General features: G+C 36.7%; 1 protein-coding gene across 3 annotated transcripts in view; it reads right to left on the bottom strand.

Moving 5' to 3' along the window:
* Positions 1-2,360: 2,360 nt before the first annotated feature.
* The window catches only part of PPM1B (protein phosphatase, Mg2+/Mn2+ dependent 1B), a 78,758-nt gene continuing 54,351 nt past the window's right edge, over positions 2,361-26,767 (bottom strand). The window contains exons 5-7 of one of the 3 annotated variants that reach the window (XM_083374294.1): positions 14,817-14,928; positions 10,822-10,879; positions 2,361-4,209 (exon numbers count right to left, since the gene is read on the bottom strand). In XM_083374294.1, the coding sequence (XP_083230420.1) occupies positions 4,180-4,209; positions 10,822-10,879; positions 14,817-14,928 (200 nt within the window). In that variant the 3' untranslated portion in view covers positions 2,361-4,179. Of the gene's footprint in view, positions 4,210-4,801; positions 5,803-10,821; positions 10,880-14,816; positions 14,929-17,464; positions 17,659-26,767 lie in introns of those variants that run through there. The other 2 variants (XM_083374293.1, XM_083374295.1) reach the window with 2 other exon arrangements.

The following is a 26,767-nucleotide window of genomic DNA, read 5'->3' as shown; positions in this document are numbered from 1 at the left end:
CTATAGTGCCAGAGAGTAATGTTGGTAAGATTAAGTTCTTTACAATGCCAAAATGAATCCTATTCAGTGAAAATCTTACATAAATCTGCCATTTACAGATCACCATCTCATCTATTTAGAATCCATAAAAAAATCTTATTGTTGATCTAGTTTCAATCTCCCTCTATGATCTCTCTTACAAGACTTCAGTATAAAAGTTATATGGCAATTTTAAAATTAAAGAACCCAAATATTTGTTGATCTGATCAGATTTGTTTTTTCTATCAATATCAAAATCTAAAACAAATCACATGAGGGGTAAGCTAGAACCTAACAGCTAGAATGGCAAATGTTTCACTTTATCCAGTACTAAATGATGGCTATTTGAAATCTACAACAGTTCATCAAAGAAATCTTTGTGGTTTTTATTAATATAAACAAAAGGAAACTACTTACACTGGTATTGGAGGAACAAACCCACCAATCTCACACCATGAGATGTTGCACACAACCTTTTCTGCATAGATCATCTGAATTTTTAAGTGGGTTTGCACAGCTGCAGGTTCATCAGAATTACACCTTTATTTAGCATGAAAACCAAATTTGATATTCTAAAGCTCTTTTTGTTAACTTTTAAATAAAATACGTACAATAGTAGACTACATAATCAAGTTGTTTTGTTACACTGATTCCTGTTGATGGGAGTCATTAGTTCCTCCAGTCCCCGTAGCATGTTACTAGTAGCTTAAAACCAATTCAGCTGGCAGTGGTAGTAACAGCATTAAGTAGAAAGGCTTAATTTGGAAATAAGCTAAGATGTAGCTTAAGATCAACTTTCAGTAGAACTGACAGTCTACCACAGGGGTGTCAAACTGGCGGCCCACGGGCCAGATGAGTCAAGCACAGGCCACGCCCACCCCGGCTCCGCAAAGGCAAAAAACCCCATTGTGATATGTCACATGACGTGATCGAATTTGACATCCATGGTCTACAAGTAAGACGAACACATCCCACTATGGCTGGCAGAACTTTGTTCTCTAGAGACAGGTTAGCTGGGACTACTGCCATAAAATAAAGCCCAGCTTTATACATCTAATGCATCAAACTTCAGTCAAAGCCTCTTGTAGCACATGTTTCAAGTAATCCAGTACTTTACAGGAAATAGCAAAGTAGCTATTAATTTAAACAGTGTTGCCATATGGGTTTTCAGGGCAATGAGTCTATTATAAATATATTTGACAGATTTAATTCCTACATTAAATTGCAAACAGCATCAAATTATTGTTCTAGTAACTGCTTTTACTGAATAGTTTTGGTTGCACTTCATCTTACACATTTCCTCATTGACTTGATCTACAAGATTCTGGCAATAAAGCTTACAAAAGAGTGACTATTTGAAGTAGGACATCTTAGTGAATAGATTACTGTAGTGGCATCACCCGTCTATATCTACTGGTTTGGATTTGTAGCATTTCTTTAGTGAATGGAAAGGCTCTTCCCACTCATGGAAATGACTAGATTTAGTAAAAATTCCTACTGGAGAGGGGGAAGGTTCCCAATTCCCACTTCTTAGAGCCCTTGGCATTATATCCCTTTATATTTTGAAGCATTACCTGACCCCTCAAAAATGGGAGCAGAATCAAGGAGAGGAAAACTGATAAATACAACCATATTTCCTTCAGTATAACAATCTATACTATACTATTCTATACTTTTGAAAATTTTAACTGGAAAAGGAATAAGTTTACATTCTCAGATATGGCAGTGTAAACTCTGGTTTCTATGATATTCAATAGGTATAAAAAGACTGGTTTTGACATGCAATACAAAATCTTAAGCTGCATGTTGATGAAAATGAAAATGGATCTAGCTTAGTTAATAGTATCTGGTCAACCATACCGCTTCTAAGGGTAATGCACTGAAATAATGATAATTTAGTTCTCTATTCATTGTTTCACTATTAGAAACTCTTCAGACCTATTATTATTAGAAATATGGTTAACTCAATAATTTGAATACCACATTTTTGAGAACTGCACAGAATTGTTATTAGTATGAGTTTGAGTTATTCCATCAATGTGTTATAAAGCCCTGTTATCTTCTGAACATTCAATCTATATTAAATTCTTTTGCACTGTTTTCAATTCAATGAAATGTACAGATTTTAATTTGTGGACTACATCTATTTGCACATTACTGACCTTGTTGATCAACCTGTACATTACTGATGCATGATTGCTATTTGAACCCAAGCATTGCAATAAAGGCCCAAGTTCATTACTTCTTATAGATTATGCTCACAATACACGTACAATATGGAATTTCCTATTACAGAACTGAATATTTTTTTTCTTTATTTTCCCACAAAATAGGGCCTCTCACCATTTTAGCAATCCTTTATTGAAGATAACAAGTTGGTTATGTTCACTGTATTGTATGAAACATCACAATATCATACTGGGAAGGTACTATCAGTACAGGATTAGACCAGAGCAGACAGTCTGAACAATAAACCATGTTGCATTCTTCGTTCCCTAGCTTTTAACAACCCCAAAGGAAAATGAAACAAAAAAACAATAGGGACAAATACCTGTTAACATCATCATTTAAAACACCTTTTAACTTACGAGACTAAAATCTAATGAATAAATAAAATATATTGTGGCAATAATCCTTTCTAGACCACCCCACAGCCAAAAAAACTTAATAAAACAAAATAAAAACATAACCAAATGTTTGGGGAACCTGGCCATAGACACCAGGTTATAAGAGTGTACAAGGATTTACACTCAAGTCTAGGTAAGGGGAGGGGGAGGAGGGTTACAGAAAAATACCATGAATTTTATTTCACACAAAACCAGTTGATGACTGTCATTAGCTTAAACTACACACAAGGGCAATTACATCCTTGTTTGAAACACAGTTTAAACAAATAGGAAAATGTTTACAAGGCATCCACAGCATGTAAGTCATGTACAGATGGATACATTCATTATTTCCCCTCCCCAATAGCTTTTATTTATTTATTTTTAGATAAATACTCTTCTCCACTTTCAGCATTAACTGGACTCAATACATGCACAACTCAAAAGAATTAAGGAAAAAAATAAGGTTATTGCAAAAATAGAATTAAACTAAGAATCTTCAAGTACCTTACATGACGGCCACTCTGTACCATGCCCATTGCTTATAAAATGAAAGGTCACTGAACCCATGAAAATATCTCTAATATTTTCTTAGATTTAAAATAGATAATTTTAGCTGTATTTATAGTAATCTCAAAAGTGATAATTTGAACTTTGTAAATAATGCAAACAATTAAAAATTATACCCATATTACACAAGAGCTCTCTTTTAAGCTGAGAAATCAAAGGGAAAAAAACTATAGAAAACCACATTTAGAACAAAATCACAATTTACATTATAATAAAGGCAAATATTCAGCATTTAAAAAAACTCGCAGCAATGAGTGAGATGTCAAAGCAAATTACAACTAACCATAAATTAAGTTGTTTGGTTTAAAAAGATGTAGCAAGAGTTTAAAGATGTGTTATACACATGCGTAAAATTTGTATTTGTTTAGATGCCTAAAATCTCCTTATATTATTGCCAAATACACTTTATCTCAAGCAAGCAATAGGCAACATATCACAATTTGGACACTGTAGGGAAATCCTAACAGTCTGGTAATACAGGTAAAACTGGAAAAATTAAAAAAAAATACACATCCTATAGCATATTGCCCAACTGAATGACTTCCAAAGCCCAGAGCTGTAAAAGATTTCCATCTTGGTAAGGTGAAATAAGTGTCTTGTTACAATTATTTGCACTCAGGTGTGCAGGTATTGTAAGTTTTGTTAAACATAGTGTCTTCAGGGTACAACTAAAATCCCATGGTACTTTATGTACATTTAGTGAAGTGCTCCAAGCATTATTCCTTGGTTTTTAGGGCTCTGGCTCCATATTGATGTAACCAATATGCCCAAGGCTGGTAAAAATACTGTAGTATAGGCAATGCTAAGAGTGGCAATATCAGAAAACACAAATATGAACAAATGATGGAAAATCCTAATAATTTCTTTCTGCCCATTTCACAAAGTGTTGGAAATTCACCAGAATTTTTCCCTTGTATTGAAGAAAACTGATCAAAAGTTTTTCCCCCTTTTTCAGATTCAAAAGCATTTTAGTAGATCTGTAAGGCTACCACGGATTTTCTAGATCGCCAGCACCCTACAGGAAAAGAAGAGGAAAACTGTTAGTGCTATATTGACCTTAAAAAAACTAACATCCATATTATTCTGAATTATTACATAGAGAAAGCATGCACAGATGAGCAAATAAGTCATACTAGATTCTATCTTCAGAGACTCAATCATTATTTTTGTACTCTCCCAGGCTTGTAATTTTAATGGCAGGATCAAAAGATAATATTGTCAAAGAAAAAACCTAAAGCACTGTAATCCTTATGACCAATCAAGTTTGTCTGAGTTTTCTGCTAGCTTGGTAGTTAAAATAAACTGCAGAAGGGTTAAATTGTTTTACCACAAATGAACATTTTAAAAATGACAATGAAGGTAGGATTACATTCATAAAGTTAATTAAAAGATCAATTCACATTTTGGTAATTATCATTTCTATATTTTTCAGTGCGTATACATAATATAAGGAAATAAGAAAAAATCTAAGGCAGAAAGTATTCACTAAACTTGTGGAAAAAATTGTTTATTGATTCTATTTATAGAATTTACTATATTAGGACAGAATAGCAATAAAGGCTATTAAACTACCTTGATTACTTAAAGAAAGTCAATATGCATTCAGATTATTCCACATGTTTTTATTTGATTGTAAACAATAACTAATAAACACTAATTATCAGTACATTTTAGGCATTAGATACATAGTGCTATTAAGTGCATCCTGAATACATTAAGAAAACTGGGTACAATTATAATGTCCATACTACAGTCTAGCATAACACAGGACAACTTAAATGACTAAAATTAACATGCCTTAACTTAAATAGGCAAATGTGTCTTTGACATGAATTATCCACAAGTCAAATACAAACGTGCAATATCTATATCATTGTCAGTCACGGAAAGTGAATTATAATCAACAAACTATAAATGATGGCTAAATATAGCAATTTTAGGCTTCTTCAAAATTTTAAGTAAGATCTCCTAGCATAATGGCCAAGGAGACATTCCTTTTAGATATCAAACTCTAATCCAACACCACTGATATTTAAATTCATCAAATCTCTTGACCATTAAACTAAGAACACAGATGTGCTCTTTTCCATGTAGGCAGAAGGCAAGCAGTGACAGTGCTATTAAAACTATTATTTTATAATAGCTAAAGTTCCCAGAAAGAATACCCTACATACACAGAATGCCTCTTATGCATGTAGCCAGTACATACAAAAGTTTAAAAATCTAACTTTCTAAGACGTAACAAATATGGAGAGAGCAAGACATTATAAGAACTAAACAATCAGCAACTGTGAGGAAAATGAAGGCATTGTATCATTTCATCATATTATTCATCACTCATTTCTGAATCTTCATTAGGGCTGTGCGTTTCAGCAAGCTGGTGCTCACATTTTGCTTTAGAGTCTGTCTCTTGATTATTTGATCCATCTGAAGTTGAGGTTGTAGCTGATTCAGCAGAACATTCTTCTCTCTGAATTTTAGCTAGCCTGTAACTAATGAGCACATCTTCCAGAAGGTGGCGGTAGTTTCCCCTATGAGTAATTCTCACTTGCCTGAGAGCTTCTGCCAATTTTCCCTGTGATTCACCTTCTGCAGCTTTGCCATGGTCCTTATTTAAGATTGAATACCCCAGAATCAGTAGTTAAACTAGGATATTTCTAAAATCTTTAATACATTTGACAAACTATTAAAAATTATAAGTGCTGGTTTCTAGTAAGCCAACTTTCAAGCCAACTTATTCTTCCTTTGCAAAAAAGTGGTTTGAGAGTTAGGATTTTAAAAAAGTATTTTCATATTAAGTTCACCAATAGATATGAAATTAGATGACTGGACATAATTTATAATTTAGATGTTCAAAATAAAGGCATTAATGTATAATGTATATTTTTATTGTTCTATATATAGGTAATATATAAATACTTATAATACTTAAGTTATATATTATGTTTTAAGACATATAAGTATACAACAATTTGTGAACAGCTTAAGTAAAATGAATTACCTTTTAAGTTTTCGCCAATCGACTTAAAACTGCCAATGGAAAGATTGCTGCCACCTATACTGATTAAAATATTATGTACTACTTTCTAAGTATATTCTAAGCAAACTCATACCAAAGGCATGAGCAAATGGGCTTATCTCCAAACAAATTCAAGAGCCAAATATAAAAGAAAAATAAAAGAAAAATCCTAAGTAGTTCCAAGCATGGTCTGAGTTTTCTCTCACAATGTTAACTCACCTTTCTCCAATACAATTAGGTACAGATAATTTAGGGCTAGCCCGCACCTCCAATACCCACCAAGTCTTCACAAAACACATAAAATAGGGAATTATGTCATGTGGTATACTAATGTAATCTAAGATAACTTTTCAAAGAGTCTAGTCCAGTGTTTATCATAGGCCCTGTTTAAGTACCTTTTATGGCCATGGACCATGGCCACACACTACCAAGATTTAAATCGTAACATTTCTTAAGCCTTCACGGACCCCCTGTGATGGCATGCCCCCCCCCCCCGCAGACCACAGGTTGAGAACCACCAGTCTAGCCAACTTCTTATTCAAATCAAACAATCAAAAGCATTATGTCTTTATATATCAGATATTGGGGGGGGGGGGAGAAATAGTTAGAGAGGACTGCTTCCCTCGTGTCCTACTTGTCAATTCCCAAAGACATATAGTTGCATGCAAAAGAGCATATCGATGTACTTTTGTCCTAATCAAAGGTCCTTTTGCAGATTATCAAGAATATGTGTTAATACATACAACAGAAAGCAAATTTATCTTGTAAGAAACTTTAAAGGAATAAAAGAAATCCCAAGTGAATTATGTAAAAAGGGTGTTGTAATAAGCTGCGTTTCTGTATTACTATATCCTCCTTTTAAAGCAGGTTCTTCAAATTTGCCCAGTCCTGAGAAACTGGTGATAGTTTAGGTACTGGGATATAAATGATTTTTTTTCCTTGAAATTCATTCTGTCATCTTTACTTAAGTTATACTCAGATTCTAACCAAGCAAGACACTGTAGCATTAGTTTTTATTGTATAAAAATGGAAGTATCATAAATCATATACAAAGAACAAGGACTATTTTAAAAGCAAAAAAAGAAGTATTCCTAAGGAATACAGAACTTCCTGCTACCCAGCCTCATCCTAGAGTTTCTACCAAGCTTAATGAAATACTCTTTTATACCTGACAGGTACTGACTAGAAAAAGTTTATAAGAAAAACTAGGAAGAAAGTTTGCAGTTCTTGCCTACACAATCCTCTTATTTACAGTACCTATCTGGAGCAGCCAACCTTCTCCAGCATGTCAACTGCATCATTTCACATTCCGACTCTAAATAATGCCATTAACACCAAACTTCAAAAGCACTCAGTATTGAAGTACCAGTAAATTTTGAACATTAAAATATAAGTGTATAATTGCAGAAGGCACATTTGATGGACATATTTAATGTGACTGAAGCTACTTTTGCCTAGGATAGCCAAGACCCACCAGAAGAGAGATCACAGCTATGGTGGCCCCACAAAATCAAACAGTACCATGAGTGACAAGGTTCAGGTTTTCTCAGTGGTGGTTTTCAACTGAAAAGTACTCCCTAGAAAGGTATGTCTAGGATGTTATTATTTTACTCTCAATTCATAAAGACTTTTACTGTTATCCCACACTGATGCTACCATGCAATGTTACAACTGATCTTATTTCTACTATTTTCCTTCCTGCCATCTAGTTTATTGTATTTCAATACATGAATGTCTGTACCAATTTTTTTAATACTTATTTCAAAGCGTCCACTTGATACTGATTCTAAGCAGCATTAGAAAAACTGTGCCGTTACAAGTCTCAGATTCAATTCATGGAAAGTCCAGGTAATACTAGGAAAGATGCAGTCAATTACCAGATTTGATATAAAGGTGGAGCCTATGATCCCTGTTAGAAAAATGAAATAAACTGAAAAACATTATATGTAAAATTAAGTAAAAATAGAAGGCCAATCTTCTTTCATTAAAACTGAACTAATTAAAGCGGACCCGTTTTCTTCTTACATGCAATACCGGCACCACAATTACCAAGTCCCAGGCTGTTCTTCAGGATATGGACAATTTGTATTTTACATCTGATGTGATGTTTAGTATTGCAATATTCACCTGTAATATAAGCCCCAAAATTTCACAAAGTTGCACAATACTGATATATAGCAGCAACTTAGGAGAATTAGAATTCATAGAAACAAGCTAACAAAAACAAGATTTCTAAGATATGCGTACTATTTTGTATCAATTAGAATAACTGAATAAAACACAATTTGAGGACTTGACTTGGTATTATTAGAGAAAATATATTAACTGTTGTGGGGGAATATTTAGTAATATAGAAATATTTATAAAATGCTTGCGTTATAGATTTGATACAAATCTTCATTCTACACTGAAATGAAGGTAAACTGTAGGTCAATTTAGCAACAAAGGCAAAACTTTTAATACTCAAGAAAGCAATTTTAGATAGGGACACTATATTATTTAAGTGTAGGTTAAAATGCACACAGAGAGTAGATTTTAAAGACTTTATATTAAACTGAGAAACCTGCAGTTCTTTCCAATTTTTATTGGTTCAGAACTACTTCTTCAACTGTGGCAATTTACAAGAAACAGAACACAGAAAAATTTGAAAGGCTTTTCTCCAAACCACTACTGTTTGACAACACATAAAAGCAGATTCAGAAACTATCAAATTAGCCCAAAATAATATCATATAGATGAGAAGTTAAATTACAAGAAAGAAATCTCTATTGCTGATTTTTAAACTTAAGGGAGAAAACAAGTTTCAGATTCAATTTCAAGCACCACTAACAAGTCTACCTATAACCTTGATGAGTCATTGCTAATTAATATAGACAAAATCTGTACTAGATATACTAATGTAACCTATATATTCATGTGCATTTCAAGTATCAGATATATGAAACAGTACATATAGTTTTGATTTACACATTCTACTAGATTGATTTAAAGTACGTAGCTCAAGCCACAATGGTTTGACTCATATAATGCTATAGTTGGCTTCATATGTTATACTAAATAGAACTAAATAACTTATATTTATAGGTTATTGTGATGTGTGAACCTACCATTTGTTCTGGTGTGCTATAGAGAAGAAAAAAAGCCTTTGCACATTTCTACATAAAGTAGACATCCTAAACACATTCTCTTAGGATGTTGTTCCACTTATATAACAAATGACTGATTGAATGTTAAAAAAACCTTTTACATTTTAATTTTGCTGAGTTCAACAACAACACTTCACTCATGGCTCATTTTAATTAAGCTGTTCAGTCTAATAGCTTTTTACAAGATTTTAAAAAATATAAACTTCACTATGCTGTTTTACCACTTTAGTAATCTACTTATTAAATGATTTCAAATCTAGATATAATATTTTGTTGAATGTAAGGATTTAGCAGAGTATTTAGCAATATCTCCAATTCTGGCAACTTCTAAACATGTAGTCTTCAATTTCCAAAATTCTCAATAACGATGGCACTAGCTGGGAATTCTGGTCACTGGAAATCCACACACCTGAAGTTCTCACTGCTAGAAAACAGTATCTACAGAAAAGGCTGATGCTAGCAACCACAATCACACATAAATACGTAACACTCCCAAGTTGTCTTTGGGTTCAGACTATTTTGCTGAAGCTTTAAACATCAAATGTCTCAAAAGAAAACTCCCTATCAGTTAGAAATGTTAAATATTAAATAAGTGACCAATATAAGGGGAGCTTGCTGAACTTTGAAAGGAGTTATGAATGGAGACTGACTGGGCCCAAACCTGAAGCAAGAAATTCAAATGTTCAGAACAAATTATATACAGAATCTCAAGATTAAAGGTCTGCAATACTGCAAGACACTATAAGCAACAATAGAGCCCAGACGGTTTCTGCTAGATCCATACTGATGCTATAATTTTAATGTAAACCTCTACCTTTGCGGTACAGCATATAATTTATATCTCACTAAAGATGGGACTATAGCTATACTATCCAGAACATTCAGAAGGATTATTTTGAACTTAAGTCATAACAGTTGTAGTTGATTCTACTTAGCAGAGGCTAGTTAGGTTTGAAAGATAAACAAATCATCCAAGACTGAATGATCTAGTTAATGTTTACAGATCAAGCACAGTATCAAGCCTTGTCTGCATTCCCTCATTATTCCTAAACAGAAACCAGAGTTTCACAGTTGAATAAATGTGCCCTCAATAATTATCCTCACCCCCCCACTCTCATTGGAAAAATAAATCAGCATCTAGCATGAAGACAAAGAAGATTAAATACTTATTTAGCAAAGTAGCCCTTAACATTAGGGTTATATTATATGTATCACAAATACATTGCAAAAATGAAATAAAGTCCTAAAGAAATGTTATATGGCTGTCTTGTGGTTTGAATGATGCTACAATATTTATATTAAAATATCTGATGTACAAAGCATTTATGGCCAACTTTTACCTTTAAGGAATTTCATTAGCATATTGAAGTACTTGTAAACTCAAATATAAAACATTTCCTATAAAGAAAATTACAGTTTAACTGCATCAGGAAAATCTAGCAATCAAAGATGAAGTACTTACCCCCTCATTCTCTCTGTGTGGGTTCAGCCTGTTATAAACAGCTTCAATAATATTTCTCCTATACAAAGACAACATTTTAAAGTTAATTTTATTTAATTTATTTATTTATTTATTTGGATTTGTATACCGCCCTTTCCCGAAGGACTCAGGGCGGTTAACAGGGTAATTAAAACAAGAAATACAAAAATTAAAAACAATTAAAAAGATTATAACAGTCCCTGAAAAAGTAAAAAAAAAACCAATTAAAATTAGAATTAAAATTCTCAGCCTGGGCCAGAGAGCTCAAAGAGCCAGGTCTTCAGGTCCCGGCGGAATGAACAGAGGTCGGGGGCAGTCCTCAGCTCCACGGGCAGCTGGTTCCAGAGGGCAGGTGCACCCACTAAGAAGGCCCTCCCCCTGGGTGTTACCCGCCGGCAATCTTTTACCGGTGGCACCCTGAGAAGACCCTCCCTGTGGGAGCGCACTGGACGAAGGGAACTTGATGCTGGCAGCAGGTGTTCCCTCAGATATCCTGGACCCAAGCCATTTAGGGCTTTATAGGTCATTACCAGCACCTTGAATCATTTACATAAAACAAATGTTTTCTTAACAAACAAGTTGGCTCCGTGACTGTATGAAACCCCCACAATTCAGAGGAAGTACGTCCTATAGTATCAGATGATGAACAGCAACAGCAGGAGTGCTATTGCAAGCATGCCCCTCCTTGCAGGATCCCCAACAATATCTTGGTTACCACAGCAGGAAGCAGACTATTCTTTTACAGATCTTGGTATTTTATTTTATTTTATTTTACTTTACTTAGGCATGGCTATTTAATTCAAACTATGAGACTCCAGGCAGCACACAATAGACAAAGGAAGCATCACACATTAAAATGCCATAATGCATTAAAACATAATAAACAATAACGTAATAAATAGAATTAAAAACTTCAACAACTCACCACTGTGACTCTGCTCAACCTGACCCCAAAGCCTGGAGGAACAGCCAGGACTTTACCCACCTTCCTAGAAGCCTGTAAGGTTGGGGGCAATCGTATGTCCTGGGGATGATCACTCCAAACAGCAGAGGTCGCCCGAGAAGACAAACCTCCTGGGTCTCATGTAATGGTATTTTTTCAATGAAGGGATCTGGAGTGTACCTTTTTTGTTAGAACTTATGGGATGGGCAAACATTCTTGAGAGCAGACAGCCCCATAAATAATCCATTCCTGTATCAAAGCAGTGTAGGGCTTCATAGAGGATAACCAGCATAATGAATTGCACCAAGAAGCCTATTGAGAGTCAGTGTAGCTTGTGGAGTAGAGGTGTTATGTGGGCATAAGAGATACCCTTAAATGGTATGTTAGATGGTAGACTGGAGATGTACTTATTTACTCATGTTAATGCTTAAATAACTATATTACAAAGAGTATATAGATACTATGCACTCTTATTTTAGCGCTAATCTTCACATCTGATATGACCAAGGCAATAACATTCTGAAAATAGTCAGCTCTTTTATATAGTTTATGAAGACTAAAGAAATAAAAATGAATGAGACATTTTGGCAGAAGCATTAGTTACTAAATTTGTATCACTGAAAAAATGTGCAATATGTTATTCTGGCAAGCATCATGGACAAACGAAAAATACCTTGGATTTCAATCCTTGTGCAAAGGTTTTGTATTAAATAAAAAAGTACAATTTACATCAAAGTCTTCTGTATACTAAAGTGCATCCTAGCAAAATTTTGTTAGAAAATTGAGATAATGCAGAACTGGACTGCATCAACTCCACCCAAAGTAAAGGTAATTTACTCAGGCCACCACTTTTTTAGAGTATGCAATTTGTTAATTTTTTTAAAAAAACCTAAACTATTTTGTATCTACTTACATAAAAATAACAGTTAATGGTGAAAGTCCTGTTGAGATTATATTTTAACACATTCAAAAAGTTGGCACTGACCAAACCAAGTGAATAAAAATTCAAGCTATAATACATGAACGGTGAACAAACAAAAAAACCCCTGCAAAAATTAAACAAATTATTCACCAGCCATTCTGTCCAGAGTCAAACATTATTACTAAAGCAGGAATAGCATTTTTGAATTAAATCTTAACTTATATCTTTATCATATTTCAGTGTTTTCCTATATTTTTAGTCTCCAAAGACTCTTCAAGTGTTAAGTACGCTATGAAAATACATTAAAATGCAAGTACTCCTCCAGTTATGACAATAATTGGGACCACAATTTCTGTTACTAAGCACTGTGATCATAAAGCATGACATCATATAATTGTATTACTTAGCAATGTTACCATTAACCGAATCCCACTAGTTGTTAGGCGAGGATCCATCCTGATCCAAGCCATTCCAGCTTGGTTTCTCCTAGCTCTGAGCCTCAGTAAGGTAAGGTACTACTTTCCTCTTCAACTCCCCTCAACCTGCCTATTTCCACCCCCACCTCCAATCTCTGCTCTTTTGGTCATCCTGTACAGAGGTACTCTTCAGTGACAGTGGCAGCTCTGGGGTTGAAACAGAAAGATGGTACTTCAGCCCTGGTGCTACCCATCACTGAGTGCCACCTCAAGCCGGACATTCTGGCCAGTCATCCCAACACAAAGCACGAGCCACTCCCACCACCCTGCAATCTGCAGGCTCTGCCATGCCCAGTTGACTTTTGTCATTTTTGTCCTGCTGCTTAGAAGGTGCACCTGGCCTGGCCTTATGCCAGGCAGCTGTTGGTTGTTGGAGGCCTTCTTCCACAGGCCAAATGCATCATTCTCCACATAGCACACGCTGTGCTCATAATGCTTTGGAAAGCTTTCGGAAAGCTTCTGAGATCTTCCAAAGCATTACAAAAGAAGGCATGCAATTTGGAGGACAATGGATATGAACTTCTTGTGCAGTTTCAGAAGGCCTCAGAAGTCTTCTGAAGCATCACAAGAATGGCATTCGCTACTTGAAGAAAATACATGCTATTTTGGAGAATGACAGAAACAGCCTCAGGAATAAGGCCTGGTTCAGCCAGCAGCTGCCTTACATAGGGCTGAGTTGGGTGTGCATCAGCAGCAGGAGGAAGATGGCGATGGTCAGCTAGATGTACCAGGGCAGTGGGGATTATTGGTGCTTTCTAATATGGCACAACTGGGGCTGGCCATGGTGCAGGGCTTGTGGTAGCACTCCTCAGTGGCAGTGGTGCTGGGACTGAAATAGGGGCCCAGGCGCAGTTGGCTGAGACAGAAGACCTTGGGCTTCTATGTCAGCCCCCATGCTGCTGCAGGTGCCAAGTCCTGCCGTCTGAGGCAACCAAAAGGGCAGAGAGAGGGAGGGACACAGGCAGGTAGGAGAATTGTTAAGTAGGTGGGCTGCCAAGCACCCAAATTTTTATCATGCAACTGCAGGGCACTATAATGGCCATAACTTGGGGGACTGGGCATTAAGTGCCATTCATTTGATGCTGCTGAAACTTTGAACGACCAAACAAATTATCATTAGGCTAGCACTATCTCTAAAGCAAATTCACAGAATTATCTAGCCTGAAACATTTTAGGATGCAACTGAAAAAATGGTTAAAACTGAACAGTTCCAGACAGCAAAACTTTACATAAAGTTAACAGCTCTTGTCATCTTGTTCCCAATATTATATGCAAAATCACAGGGAGAACATTCAGTAATGTAGTTACACATTTGTCATTCTGAAATAAAATTCGTAGAATTTCAGTTATTTCTATTGAATGACCAGATCTATCCTGAAGGTGTCTGGGTAGTTTAGTAGATTATTTCACTGAGCTGCAGAACTAATGAAAAATGATGGTGGTCTTGGAGAAAAGATCAGAGAAAAATATTTGTTAATTGTAAACAGTAACGGAGGCATGAAAGAATACATTTAAATCTACAGCAAGTTATAATGATCATACTAATATTTAAACTCAATAAATATATATGCCTGCAAAAAACCCACAAATTTATTTCTGTTCTATATACTCAAGAGTTTTGTGTATTTTTACTTACTTGCCAGCTAGACCACCTCCTGGTGGCAAGTTTGGGATATTCTCTGCAGACAAAATGCGCATAACTTGGGCAAGGTCAGGCATTCCTTCTTCACCCGACTTCTCCATAATTTCTAGTTAAAAGAAAATTCTTAGATTATTGAAACAAAAAGCATGTCCAATAAATCCCACATTTTGATCATAAAAATATCCAGCATATACATACACACACACATATATATATAAATTTAAAAAATAAAAAGCAAAAACAACAGAGTGTTTTTTTAAATGTCAGCATCAGTCTCTGTAATGTTGATTTTGAACCAAACTATAGAGATCACAAGATGACTCCAATATATTTTCTCTAAAGTGAGATAGTATTTGTTTTTGTTATACTACTTGGAACCAATTTCTGGTACATTTAATAAAGATATGAATTTATCCCAGAGCAACTCAAAATAAAAAAAGAATAAAATGACTGCTAAACTTCTGCTAATCCCCAGGAAGAGTATTAAAAACCTTAAGCCTTTTAATAAAAAATTGGTTAGACAGAAAAGTTATCAGAGTCCTAGTTTTTTTTGCTACCATAGACTAATCCAGCTTTCCTCTTTTAATATATATATTACTATTTCATGGTTTACACTAGGAAAAAAAGTCCATATAATTTTTCAAGACTGAAAAAGGCCTGTTTCCACAATCTGAATTATCTGAAATGAATGTCAGGATTTTCTCAAATCTTATGCTTCACCCAAATTCAATTACGATGAAATACGTTTGATTACAATGGAATCATGATATTTTTCACAACTGTAGCAATAAAATATATGCAGTGGGGAAAAATTGTTTTAATGTACATTGAGATTTTGTTTTTGAAAAATAAAATGATAGAAGTCAGATACCATTTTGATTATTTTGATTTAACTTTATTATTTAGTCTCCAAACAGAAAACTACTATTGGACTAATATTCATACACAACTACTCAGAAGCAAATCCTACTGTTCAGCAGCGCTTACTTCAACTATGAAAGCTGCTGCTCCAATCTATGATCCTAAAAAGAAGCTATACGGAATTGTTTTCAAATACTTAGTCTTTAAATTTTTAAGTTCCAGTTTTTGCTTTTATCAGTAGCCTGTAATAGATGACTTATCCTACACCTTCAGGGCTAGGTATTTTTTTGCAAATGCTATCATGCCTGGATTTTTGATATATCAAATTTTATATCTAAAACAAAAGTGCATTTTATATAAAAATGCTGCTCTTAACAAACAAAACTAATTTTAATTTTAATTTTAATTTTAACTGGGGTTTTACTTATGCAGGGACGAATATAATTTTTTTAATCTGTTTTTAACTTTTGTATCTTTGTTTTTAATCACCCTGTAAACCGCCCTGAGTCCTTCGGGAAAGGGCAGTATATAAATGTAATAAAATAAAATAAATAAAATAATACAATTTCCAGTCCTTTTGATAATGAATTTCTTCTCCCTTTTCCCTTCAAACATTCTTCAACATTTCTCCTTCCTTCCTTCCTCCTGTCTGTCTTAAGGTACCCAGCTCTGCCAGTAAGGAGTAGAGTTAGGCAGCAATTTCCACTAACCAAATGCGACCCTCAGAATTCTCTTCCCATCTACAAGCCCTCATACATTTAGGATATATGTTCAGGAGAACTCTCGTCCAGGGCAGTACAGAGAATTGAAGGACAAGGACAAAGTCAAGTTATATTAACAGATGTATACTTTACAATTCTCCTTTATATCTCCATGATCCCTTTCTACCTTCCCACCTTCCCAAAGAGTATCTTTATTACCTTTGCACAAACTTCTTTTAAGATAAATTAATAGAATCTTGCGTATAACTAAGTTAGATGGCCAGGGGTTGAAAGAATATTAAATGGAAAAAGAAAATGGTTTCTAAGTTTTTGGAGATTTTTTTATTGTATATGTGCTTTGAAGATTTTTTTCCAATTTATGTCATACCAGAAGGCTTCTGGTCTTTCTAAAGGTAACATGACATCCCATTACCAATCCATCTCAACTATATGAACCTTAGAAAGCCTCACACACTGGAAACAAAGATAACCAGAAAAAACTTTATCAAAAAGCCAATTTTGTTTTTTTAAGACAAAAGCAAATGTTGTTTTCTTTAATCACTCTGTCATTCTCATCCTCCAATTTAAAAACCAGGTAAAGAAAACTTTAAGAAGGGCGGTATAGAAATATTAATAAATTAAAATTAAATTAAATTTATAGCATGAAAATAATACATAAACCTTAAGTTAAAAGTGGATCAGATAGGGAAACTTCCACAACCAAAAAGAAATATTTTTGCTTGTTCTTGAAAACAAGTATTTATTTTCAGGGCAAAATAAAGGAATATTTTCTTTGTTCTTTCATCTGGTTTAAGTGTACAATTGTACAAAAACTCATAAAATATGTTCTAATGTTCAGAAATCAACTTTGCAAATTTACTAATGGAAATACATTTTTGATTATTATGTTTCACAAAAAGGTTTAGATAATACTCCATAATTTTATTTCTAATGCTCCATAGCTGATGTAAAATGGCAAGGTGCCACTTCATTTAATCAAATTTTAAGTTGCATAATTAAGAAAACCACAGACTTTGTCAAAGGGCAGTGTTTGGATATTTATTATAATCAGGAGAAAAGTGAAAATGAAAGAAAGGAGAAAGGAAAAATAAGACTTGTGTTCTTCTGTATTTTCTTCAGTTTTCTTTATATTCTTCTATTCTTGAAATAAATATTCCTTCAATATTCTAACTCTCATTTCTTGTCAAGTATAAGTCACTTAAAGTTGTTACAGTTCATCCAACGTACAGGACATTGAATGACTTGGGCAATTCCTGTGGGGAAAAAAATCAAAAGCAGCACACATAGTTTTGAAAAAAAAGATGGGTAACTTATTTTGTTGAATACTTTGGCTTAACTTTATTCATGAAACTGCATACAGAATTTGTTTTTTATTAGTTACTGCATATAATTCTGGGTATATTTTGAACACCCTATCTCTTAAAATTACTAGAGTTTATTTCAAGATAAAAAAACCCCAAAGGGTCAAATGAATATTTATTGAAATACCTAAGCAATCTTTTTAAATTAACATTACAGGTTCTGTTAAGTTCCTAAGACAAAAACTTCTGATTCTAACACAGCATTTGCAACATTTAAATCTTGTGAAATCTTTAAACAATTTATTGTTTTGAGCCCAATGGAATAAATCCATCTAAACTGGCACTGAGGGGTCATGAAAGTGGTTTCTCTAGGAAAGTTCACTAGTGTAGTACACAAATGCACAGCTTCCAGCTCCCCAAATGTCTATAGCATCTCCAGTGTCTCTCTAAAGTTGTTGCATCTGCAGTGCTCAATGTAACAGAAAAGTATTTTATTAAATATACTTGCAGTAATCTTATTATAATTGAAGTCAATTTAAATTAAATTAAAGTAAATTTAACTATTATCAGGGCCAGAACTCCATTTTGGAGAGCAATTTTTGATATGTCACTCAAAGACTAAGGTTAGGCATATGACTACCTAATGAACTCCAACATTACATTCAGTTACTTAGTATTCAAGAGGGTGTACTTGTGATTTAAAAAAAAAACTACAGGCTACAAAAAATTCAGGTGCCACAAGCAGAATAGAAGAACAAGAGTTTATCCTAGGCAATACCCTTCAAATAATAAATCTTGGTCTTACAATAGAAGCTCCTGTACTCAAATGGATTAATATCAGAAACAATAGTTCCCCATTGCCACTAAACGGGAAAAAACAGTCTCCAGGCTGGCTTGCTTGATAAAATGTATGCTTCTTTATTATAATGGTTTAATGCATAGGACTTTCATGCAAATAATCTTGAGCATGTTATCGAGGCTTCAATTTCTTAACACACAAGATACAGAAAATGATAACTACAGAAAGTGAAATTTTACTTAGTTCTATTTATCTTCTTTTTAACTAAGTTTATGAAAAACGTGACATATAAGTAATATAACCAGTTCCACTGTCAAATTTAGCTACTCAGTGTACCATGTCACATAAATCAAGCCTACAATTGTTTTATAATAATCATAACTTCAATAAAGCTGTTAAGTAAAGAATTTATAGTGAAAACACTCAGCTGATATATGTGGCATATGTTAAATGGGTCACTGTGGAGTTTCATTCTTTCCAAAGTTGAGAATACCTGAAAATACCTTTTTTGGGGGGTAGGGAAATCTATAGTTATTATAAAATAATGCTGCTTGTAAATAGTTTTCCAATGCAAAAATGATCTGAACAACTTAGAATCTCTGTATACAAGTAATATTAGAAAAAATGACCTATCTCACAGGGACAGAAAAGTTGCACAAATAAAGTCATTTCACCAAATGCATATTTCTTATTTATTTATATTTATTTTAATCAATTTGTATGTCCACCCGACCTGCAGTCACAAATCTGAGTGGCTAATACTAGATTAAAAACAAGTACTGTAAATGTTAACAAAAAAAGAAAAGAAAAACAGATCAATAGCCAACCAGAATAACTCTGCTAACCTTTAATGAATTGACTTGACTTGTCTAAAACCTAGAACAGCAGGCAAGGGGCCAATATGATTGAGGGGCAAAAGGCTTCACAACAGATAAGAACTGCCTCTGGGCTCCCACCCTCTTAATTTCACCTGCAAAGGAAATTGAAAGTAACCTCTTCCTAGTGGATCAAACAGAAATAAGTGGCTTCTATTTGAAGGGCTTTATAGGTAAATTTCTATTAGACATAGAAACCTAGTGGAATCCAATGAAATATGCCTATAAGATGTTCATTTTTTTTACAATAGTTCTCACCTACTCAGATAGCCAGTTACATTCAGTACCAATGGTGGTTTCCAAACACACTCAAGTTGAGTACATACTGAGTTTCCCCTAAAATAAGATCCAGTCTTATTTAAATTTTTTGCCTGCAAATGAGGCATCAGGTCTTTTTTTGGGGGGGGGTATTCCATGGTCTCACCTCACGGCACCGACAGCCCCTCAGCTGGTACAATTCTTCTGCGGCCAAAGGAAATGCCTTTGCAGCTGAGAATGGAGCCCCGGCCTGCATTTTGCCGTCAGACGCCTTTCCAGAAGGCCTCTGGAAAGCCAGAGCTCCATTCGCAGCTGCAGAGGCATTTCCTTTGGTGCAGAAGAAGTGGGCCGGTGAGGCGAGGCAGGTGTCGATTCATGGGAGGCCTGGCTGCAATAGTAAGCAGGTGTGAGGCATGTGGAGCAGCTCCATCTCCCCACCCCTACCCTAGCTTGATTTTTAGGCATGTACCTTGTCTCAAAACTATGGCTTATTTTTGGGGTAGGTCTTACTTTCAGGGAAACACAGTAGTCTATCCTAAAGAATGCGTCACCATTCATTCCCTCTTCAGAAGGGGTTGCCAAGAGGCAATTAGAATGGGACAACTCGCCGCAGGACAATTCAATGAGGGATAACTCAAGAGAGGGACAAGTAAAATTGCAGCCCATCCCAGCCTTGAGGACTTCTAACTTGAGAAGATTCAAAGCTAAAGCAAGACAAGACCTACTAGAATTCATTTGTCCCTCTCTTGAGTTATCCCACTTTGAATTGTCCCATGGCAAGTTGTCCAGGGCAAGTCATCCAAGGTGAGTCAGCTGCAGCAAATTGTCCTAGACCCTGATGCAATAGCTAGAAATGGGCAATAGCTTCCATCTGCTGATCAAGCATAAGTTGTGAGTTCAGAAGGATTCCCAACCTCTAACCTGCTTTATTAGTGGAAGTAAGACTCAGTCCACAGTCAATGTAGGAGCCAGGATTGCAGAAGGAAGTCACAGAAACATGAGCATGTTATCTGTCCAAGCCTGGTTTAATGAAACCTGAATTGTTTTGGTGGACAATTTCAAACAATCAACAATTTAGTTCAACAGATAAAAGATTTATTTTATTTACATTTTTAATTTATCAAAATCAAGATTACATACAGCACATTATGGTAGACTCAATCCAACCAGACCAATATATCAATTATTCAAGTTGTAATTTAGAGGCGTGTATTTGTGTGCGCGCGCATGCATGTGTGCATATGGACACACACAATGCTGTAAAGTGGTAAAATGCACCTTCAGTATTTTATGGCAGGAAGGTAGAGTATAATAAACAAACAAACTGATAAAGTGCAGGTAGTTTTCACTTAACCACAATTGGGATCGGCAATTCTGTGGCTAAGTGATGCAGTTGCTAAATCAAACATGTAACTATGCCAGACTAACATCAGTTTTGTTGTAGCTTTAAGACACCCACAGAGGTTAGGTAAGACATCATGTGATCATGATCTCCAATTTCACAGGCTTCTTTATTGACTTTGCTGAAGCCAACTGTGAAGCTTACAAATGGTGATCATGTGACTCCAGCATACTACAATTATAAATACCATGTTTCCTCGAAAATAAACCCCACCCCAAAAAAAAGACCTGCCCTGATTTTCGGGGGTGGGCCTAATATAAGCCCTACTCCAAAAATAAGCCCTAATTAGGACCCCGCCCACTCCGTCCCACCTGGTGCTGCAATGGGGCAGAAGGCCACGCGGTACATTTTGCCGCTGCTGCCACAACGCGAAGCAGGTGGAGGAGGAGGTGGAGCTGCCCCATGCACTCCGCACCCGCTTCCTTCAGCCCCCCCCACCAGGCCTTTCCTTGCTTCCTTTCACTCCCCTCCCATGCTGGACTGCCATGCTACCGTATGGAGGATGGGCGGGGTAGGCCTAGTCGCCCTCTACTGTTTTGGAGCCAGGGGGGTGTGAGGGTGAAAGGCTCCGCTGCCACTGTGCGCCACTGGAGGGGCTTACTTCACGTTTCCACCCCACAGACTGCCTGTCCAGCGGCAGCAGCCACCTCCTTCAACTCTCCTGTGGCTTGCGCTGTGACCATGCAGCACAAGCATCCCCTGCTGCCTCCCTCTGTCACCGCCAATGGAGAGAATGGAGAATGGGAAGCAGAGCAGCTCTGTGCAGTGATGCAGGGCAGAGAAGAGCACTTGCTTTCTGCCCTGCATCACCCCACATCCCTTCTCCGTTCTCAAAATGGTAGTCCCGTTTCCTGCCGCTTCTCCTCCTGAAAGCAAAAAAATTCAACACTAACTTGCTTTCCAGCTCAGGATGTTTCTCTCTTGCTGCAAGGAAATGGAGTTCATGGGATTAAAAAATGTTCAGTCAGGCCTTCCAACTTTGCAAGAAAAAAAGATCTTGCGAGAGGTTGGAAGGTCTGAGTGAACTTTTTTTACTCCCATGAACTCCGTTTCAGCAGCAGAACCTTTCGCCATCACTCCCCCCCAGCTCCAAAACGGCAGAGGGGGACCAGGCCTACCCCGCCCATCCTCCTTAGATTATCATGGCAGTCTGGCTCAGGAAGGGAGTGAAAGGGAGCAAGAAATCGCCTGGCTTGGGGGGGGTCCTGAAGGAAGCGGGTGTGGGGCACATGGGGGAACTCCACCCTCTCCCCCACCTGCTTCGCGTCGTGCTGCGAGTGGCTGAAGTGGGCCAGCAGCCATGTGGGCTCCTGCTGGATGGGGCTGTTGGTGCTGCCGCCGCAAGGCAGGTGACATGAAAAATATAAGACACCGCCCGAAAATAAGACCTAATGCCTCTTTTGGAGGCAAAAATAATATAAGACCGGGTCTTACTTTCGGGGAACCACAGTAGATACAAGTTACAAAGCACCTGAATGAGGATGCTGCAATGGTCAAGGGCCAGTGGTAAAGTTACCTTTTTAGCACTGTCTTAACTTTGAATGGTTGCTAAACAGGGAAGTTGATATGGAGAACTATATGTATTGTGATCAAATGAACTTCCAAGTATCACATGAATATAATCTAGGCTTCCAGCTTATGATTACAACGTTGTAGCATCCCATAGTCACATGATTTCCATTTGCAGCTTTGTCAGCTTCCTTCAAGCAAAGTCAACGGGAAAGCCTGCAGGTCACAAATGGTAGCTATGCAATGTCCTTGCTTAATGACTCATGGCAATTTGTTTAATGATAGCAACAAGGAAGTGCCAGAAGTGCCACCACTAAGCAACATGGTGTTGAGATGTTATGCTTTACGAACACATTGCTTAGTGATGGAAATTCTGGTCCCAATTGCCATTGTTAACTGAGGACTATCTGTATATGCTTGAATATAGTAAATTAAAAAGCAGTTTGAGAATTAATTATTATTAATTAATTATTAATTTTATTTATATACCGCCCTTCTCCCGGAGGACTCAGGGCGGTGGACAGGGCAAATATATAAAAAATACAAAAATACAAAAGTTAAAAGAAATTAAACATATGCCCAACTAAAAACAGTGAATACAAATATTAAAATAACAATAAAAAACCCCACCCATCCCCCATCAGGCCAGGCCGGCTTGTTCAAATAAGAATGTCTTTAGATCGCGGCGGAAGGAGCGAAGGTCGGGCGCCATCTGGAGCTCAACCGGTAACCGATTCCATAGCTCCGGGGCGCCCACAGAGAAGGACCTCCCCCTGGGGGCCACCAGCCGACATTCTCTGATCGGTGGCACCCTGAGGAGGCCCTCTCTGTGGGAACGCACAGGGCAGAGGGAAGTTGATGCCAGCAGCAGGTGTTCCCTAAGGTACTCCGGATAATTTTTGAGAGGACTCAAAAACATTCAAATGAGATTCCACTAATATATATATGTTTTTTAATTATATCCAAAGCTGAGAAGCAGTTAATTATTTCCTTCCACAGCATTCCTCATTTTAAATTAAAACAACTGTTACAAGTTAAATTGCTAATATAAGTTACATGTAAGAAGTAGAGTCATGATTAAGTGAAATTAATGAACACCTAAACAGGCACACTGTCTCCCTAATATAGTATGTGTGAAAGATCAATTCATATGGAGAACAGTTTCTATGGCAGGCCCTGATGTCCTCAAGTATACTATACTATAGCACTCACCATCTCTAACTAGTAGTGCCAGTGGTAGATAGTTGTAGTCCAACACTCCTGAAGGACATTAAGTTAGATAAGAGCTTGTTTAAGTCTCAAATACCCCATACTATGGGGAAAATTAAAGACAGAGCTCTCTAGCCATTAATCTTCTTGCCCATGAAGGATGAAATATTACACTGGGAATTAGTCAAGTGAGATGAAGGTAAACAAAAAGGGCAGAACCGAGAAGATAACAAGCATCCACTTAAACTAAAAAAATGAGATGGCAGACAGAAAAGTAGAAGGGAATAGGCTATGCTTAAGAAAAGCTTTACAATGAGCATGAATTAAAAGTAAGTGAAATGCAATATGGAATGAAAACAAAGAGCTGCAATATCACACCAGTCTGTTGAGTGAGAGGAAGCCTAGAAATGCTGTAGAATATATAAAACACCAAATAGTGATTGAATCTTATAAGAATCTGTCCTGTCTTGTACCAATCTCCACTGGTATGACCACTTTTTGCTCTCTTTGTACATCAATAGTACAAAGAAGTTTCTATAAGCATAACAGACTATGTTTCTGTTCCCATCCTGACATTTATATACTGAACACAATGATCTGTTCAAAAGAAGCTATGATCCCAAAACCCCCGCCTTCATCTGTATCAAAATGATCAAAGTTGTGGCAAAGAACCACATGTAGCCTTCTAAGTAAGTCAGAACTTTCCGAAGGGTGGGGCTCATGTCACCTGCATGCCACCTCCATTCTTGTGCTCACATTCTCCCCATCCACATCAGAGCTCCCTAAACTGTGGCATGAATTCTGGGATGCCTCAAAAGATTTAAGCCACTGCAATTAAGTACAGGAAGCAGGATTAGATTATTGATAAAAATGATTGGGGCATATGTGGAAGAAGTGGGATTTTTATATGTACCTTCACCAGAGAAGTAAGGGAATGCATTCTCATATCACAGTATTATTTCAAGTAGACAAGGAGAGAAACTCTTGCTGAAACACAGCTACAAGTCACCATCAGCATTAATTGTGGATTATATTGACACTTTACAGTCGGAGTTCAGGCCTGGTGGGACCAAAACATCATTGACTGCATTATTGGATGATGTCTAGCAAGAGCAAGGCAGGGATGATACATCCCTCCTTGCTATTCTTGACTTCTCAGCATTTTTCAATAAGGATTATGGTATCCCTCTGGATCGGCTTTGGGGTTAAGAAGGATAGCATAGTATTATGTTGATTCACCTCCTTTCTTCAGGGTTGGTTCCAATCAGTGTTAATAAAGGAGAGGTTCAGCTCACAGCTCATTATGTGGGTCGCTGTTTTGTGCTCTCTCCTCTTCTGTTTTAACATCTACATGAAACAACTAGATGAAGTCATCCATCAGTTCAGGGAATTATTGTGAATATGCTGATGATATTCTGCTCTATAGCTCCACTCTGATTTGTTAAAGTGCTGCCATGAAGGTCGTATTTTGTGTGTGGAGGCTGTGGAGGTCTGGATGGGGAACAAGAGGTTTCAGCACAACCCTAGAAAGGCCAAGAGGCTTTGGGATATCCCTGGTTCTGAAGAAGCTTCATCTCTTGTTCTAGATGGGGGTTGCACTATACCAAATAGATTCTGTGTGTAATTTGGGCTCCTGCCCAAAGAATAAGTAGCAGTCTTGGCTATGAGGGGTTTTGTTGTTCTTGGACCAGGAGGACTTGCTCATTCTCTCGCAAGCATTAGTCACCTCCTGTTTGATTTACTATGTGTTCTACATGGGGCTGCCCCTGAAAAGTATTCAAAAGTTTCAGCTAGTGCAAAATGCAGCAACCTGAGCAATTATGGGTGCAAACACACTTGGCACATATGAGACTTCTGCTCCATGAGCTGCATGGCTTCTGGCATGGTTCCAGGTGCAATTTAAGATATTGGTGGTTGCCTTTAAAATTCTTCATGGGCCAGATTACCTATTGGACCATCTCTCCCTAGTGGTGTCTACTTGTCCTTTGAGATCTGGCAGGAGAGGCATGTTCCAGATTCTGTCCATGAGACAGTGCTAGCTGGTGGAACCCAGAGACTATTTCCTACAGTGGTGCCTATCCTCTGGAACATCATTCTCCCAGAGATTGCCCCAACTGCTCCTCTTTTGCAAGGCAGGAAAACTTGGCTTTGCCCTGGGGAAAGCTTGGGGACCTAACAGCATACAGAATGTAAGCCCATTTTTTGATATTGTGTTAAAATAACATAGCAGCCAAGAAAATTCTTTTTGCTGTTTTAAAACTTCTTTTTTTACAATGTTTTATTCTGTTTAATTATTAGCTGCTTGACTGTTGAGTATATGAGATGGGTAGATATAAATAAATAATAAAATATGCATTTGTATTTGAGGGATGGCTCTTGCTTCCTTTCTCATCCTGGAGACACAAGTAACCTGGGCAGTCTGGCATAACCTTGCAGAATGGATCAAAACTTCTGCTCTCTTTCTTTCCTGCATTCACTGTTCTTTTTCTTTATCCTAAAAGCCACATTGCTGCCAAGCCAACTTCCTGGAGTCCAGGAGCAGGGAGAAGGAGAAATAAGAATATGAAAGGGGAGCAGGGAGAAATGAGGCACAGGACATTACTCGTAGGATCTCTTCCAGAAATGCCATCCACTCTTCTTTGCATCCTAGACATACCAACTATTAATTTTATTGATGTGCAAGGACTGAATAACAGATCAGTTTACTTCTCTTCTAGCAAGTAGGAACAGCAAGTATGGCGAACATCTCAAGTTAAATGGCTGAATCTGCAAAATACACTGAACTCTGCCTAAAAGAGGACACTGGCTACTTCTAATAAGAAACAAGTGGGGCCTTCGTCTTGCAAATTTTTTACTTTTTCATTTTTTAATAAAATGTTTTCCTAACAGATATAACTAAACACATTAATTCAATGAAATTAAAACTTTAAAGTAAAAAAAATATGTAACAAAGAGATATGACACTGTTAAATCATTCAGTGAGTGTCAAGTGCTGCCAATTTGCTTAAT

Source organism: Vipera ursinii, assembly GCF_947247035.1.
Source record: "Vipera ursinii genome assembly, chromosome: 1".
NCBI lineage: Eukaryota > Metazoa > Chordata > Lepidosauria > Squamata > Viperidae > Vipera > Vipera ursinii.
The sequence above is the reverse complement of the archived record's forward strand: the minus strand, read 5'-3'. Positions and strand labels throughout refer to the sequence as shown.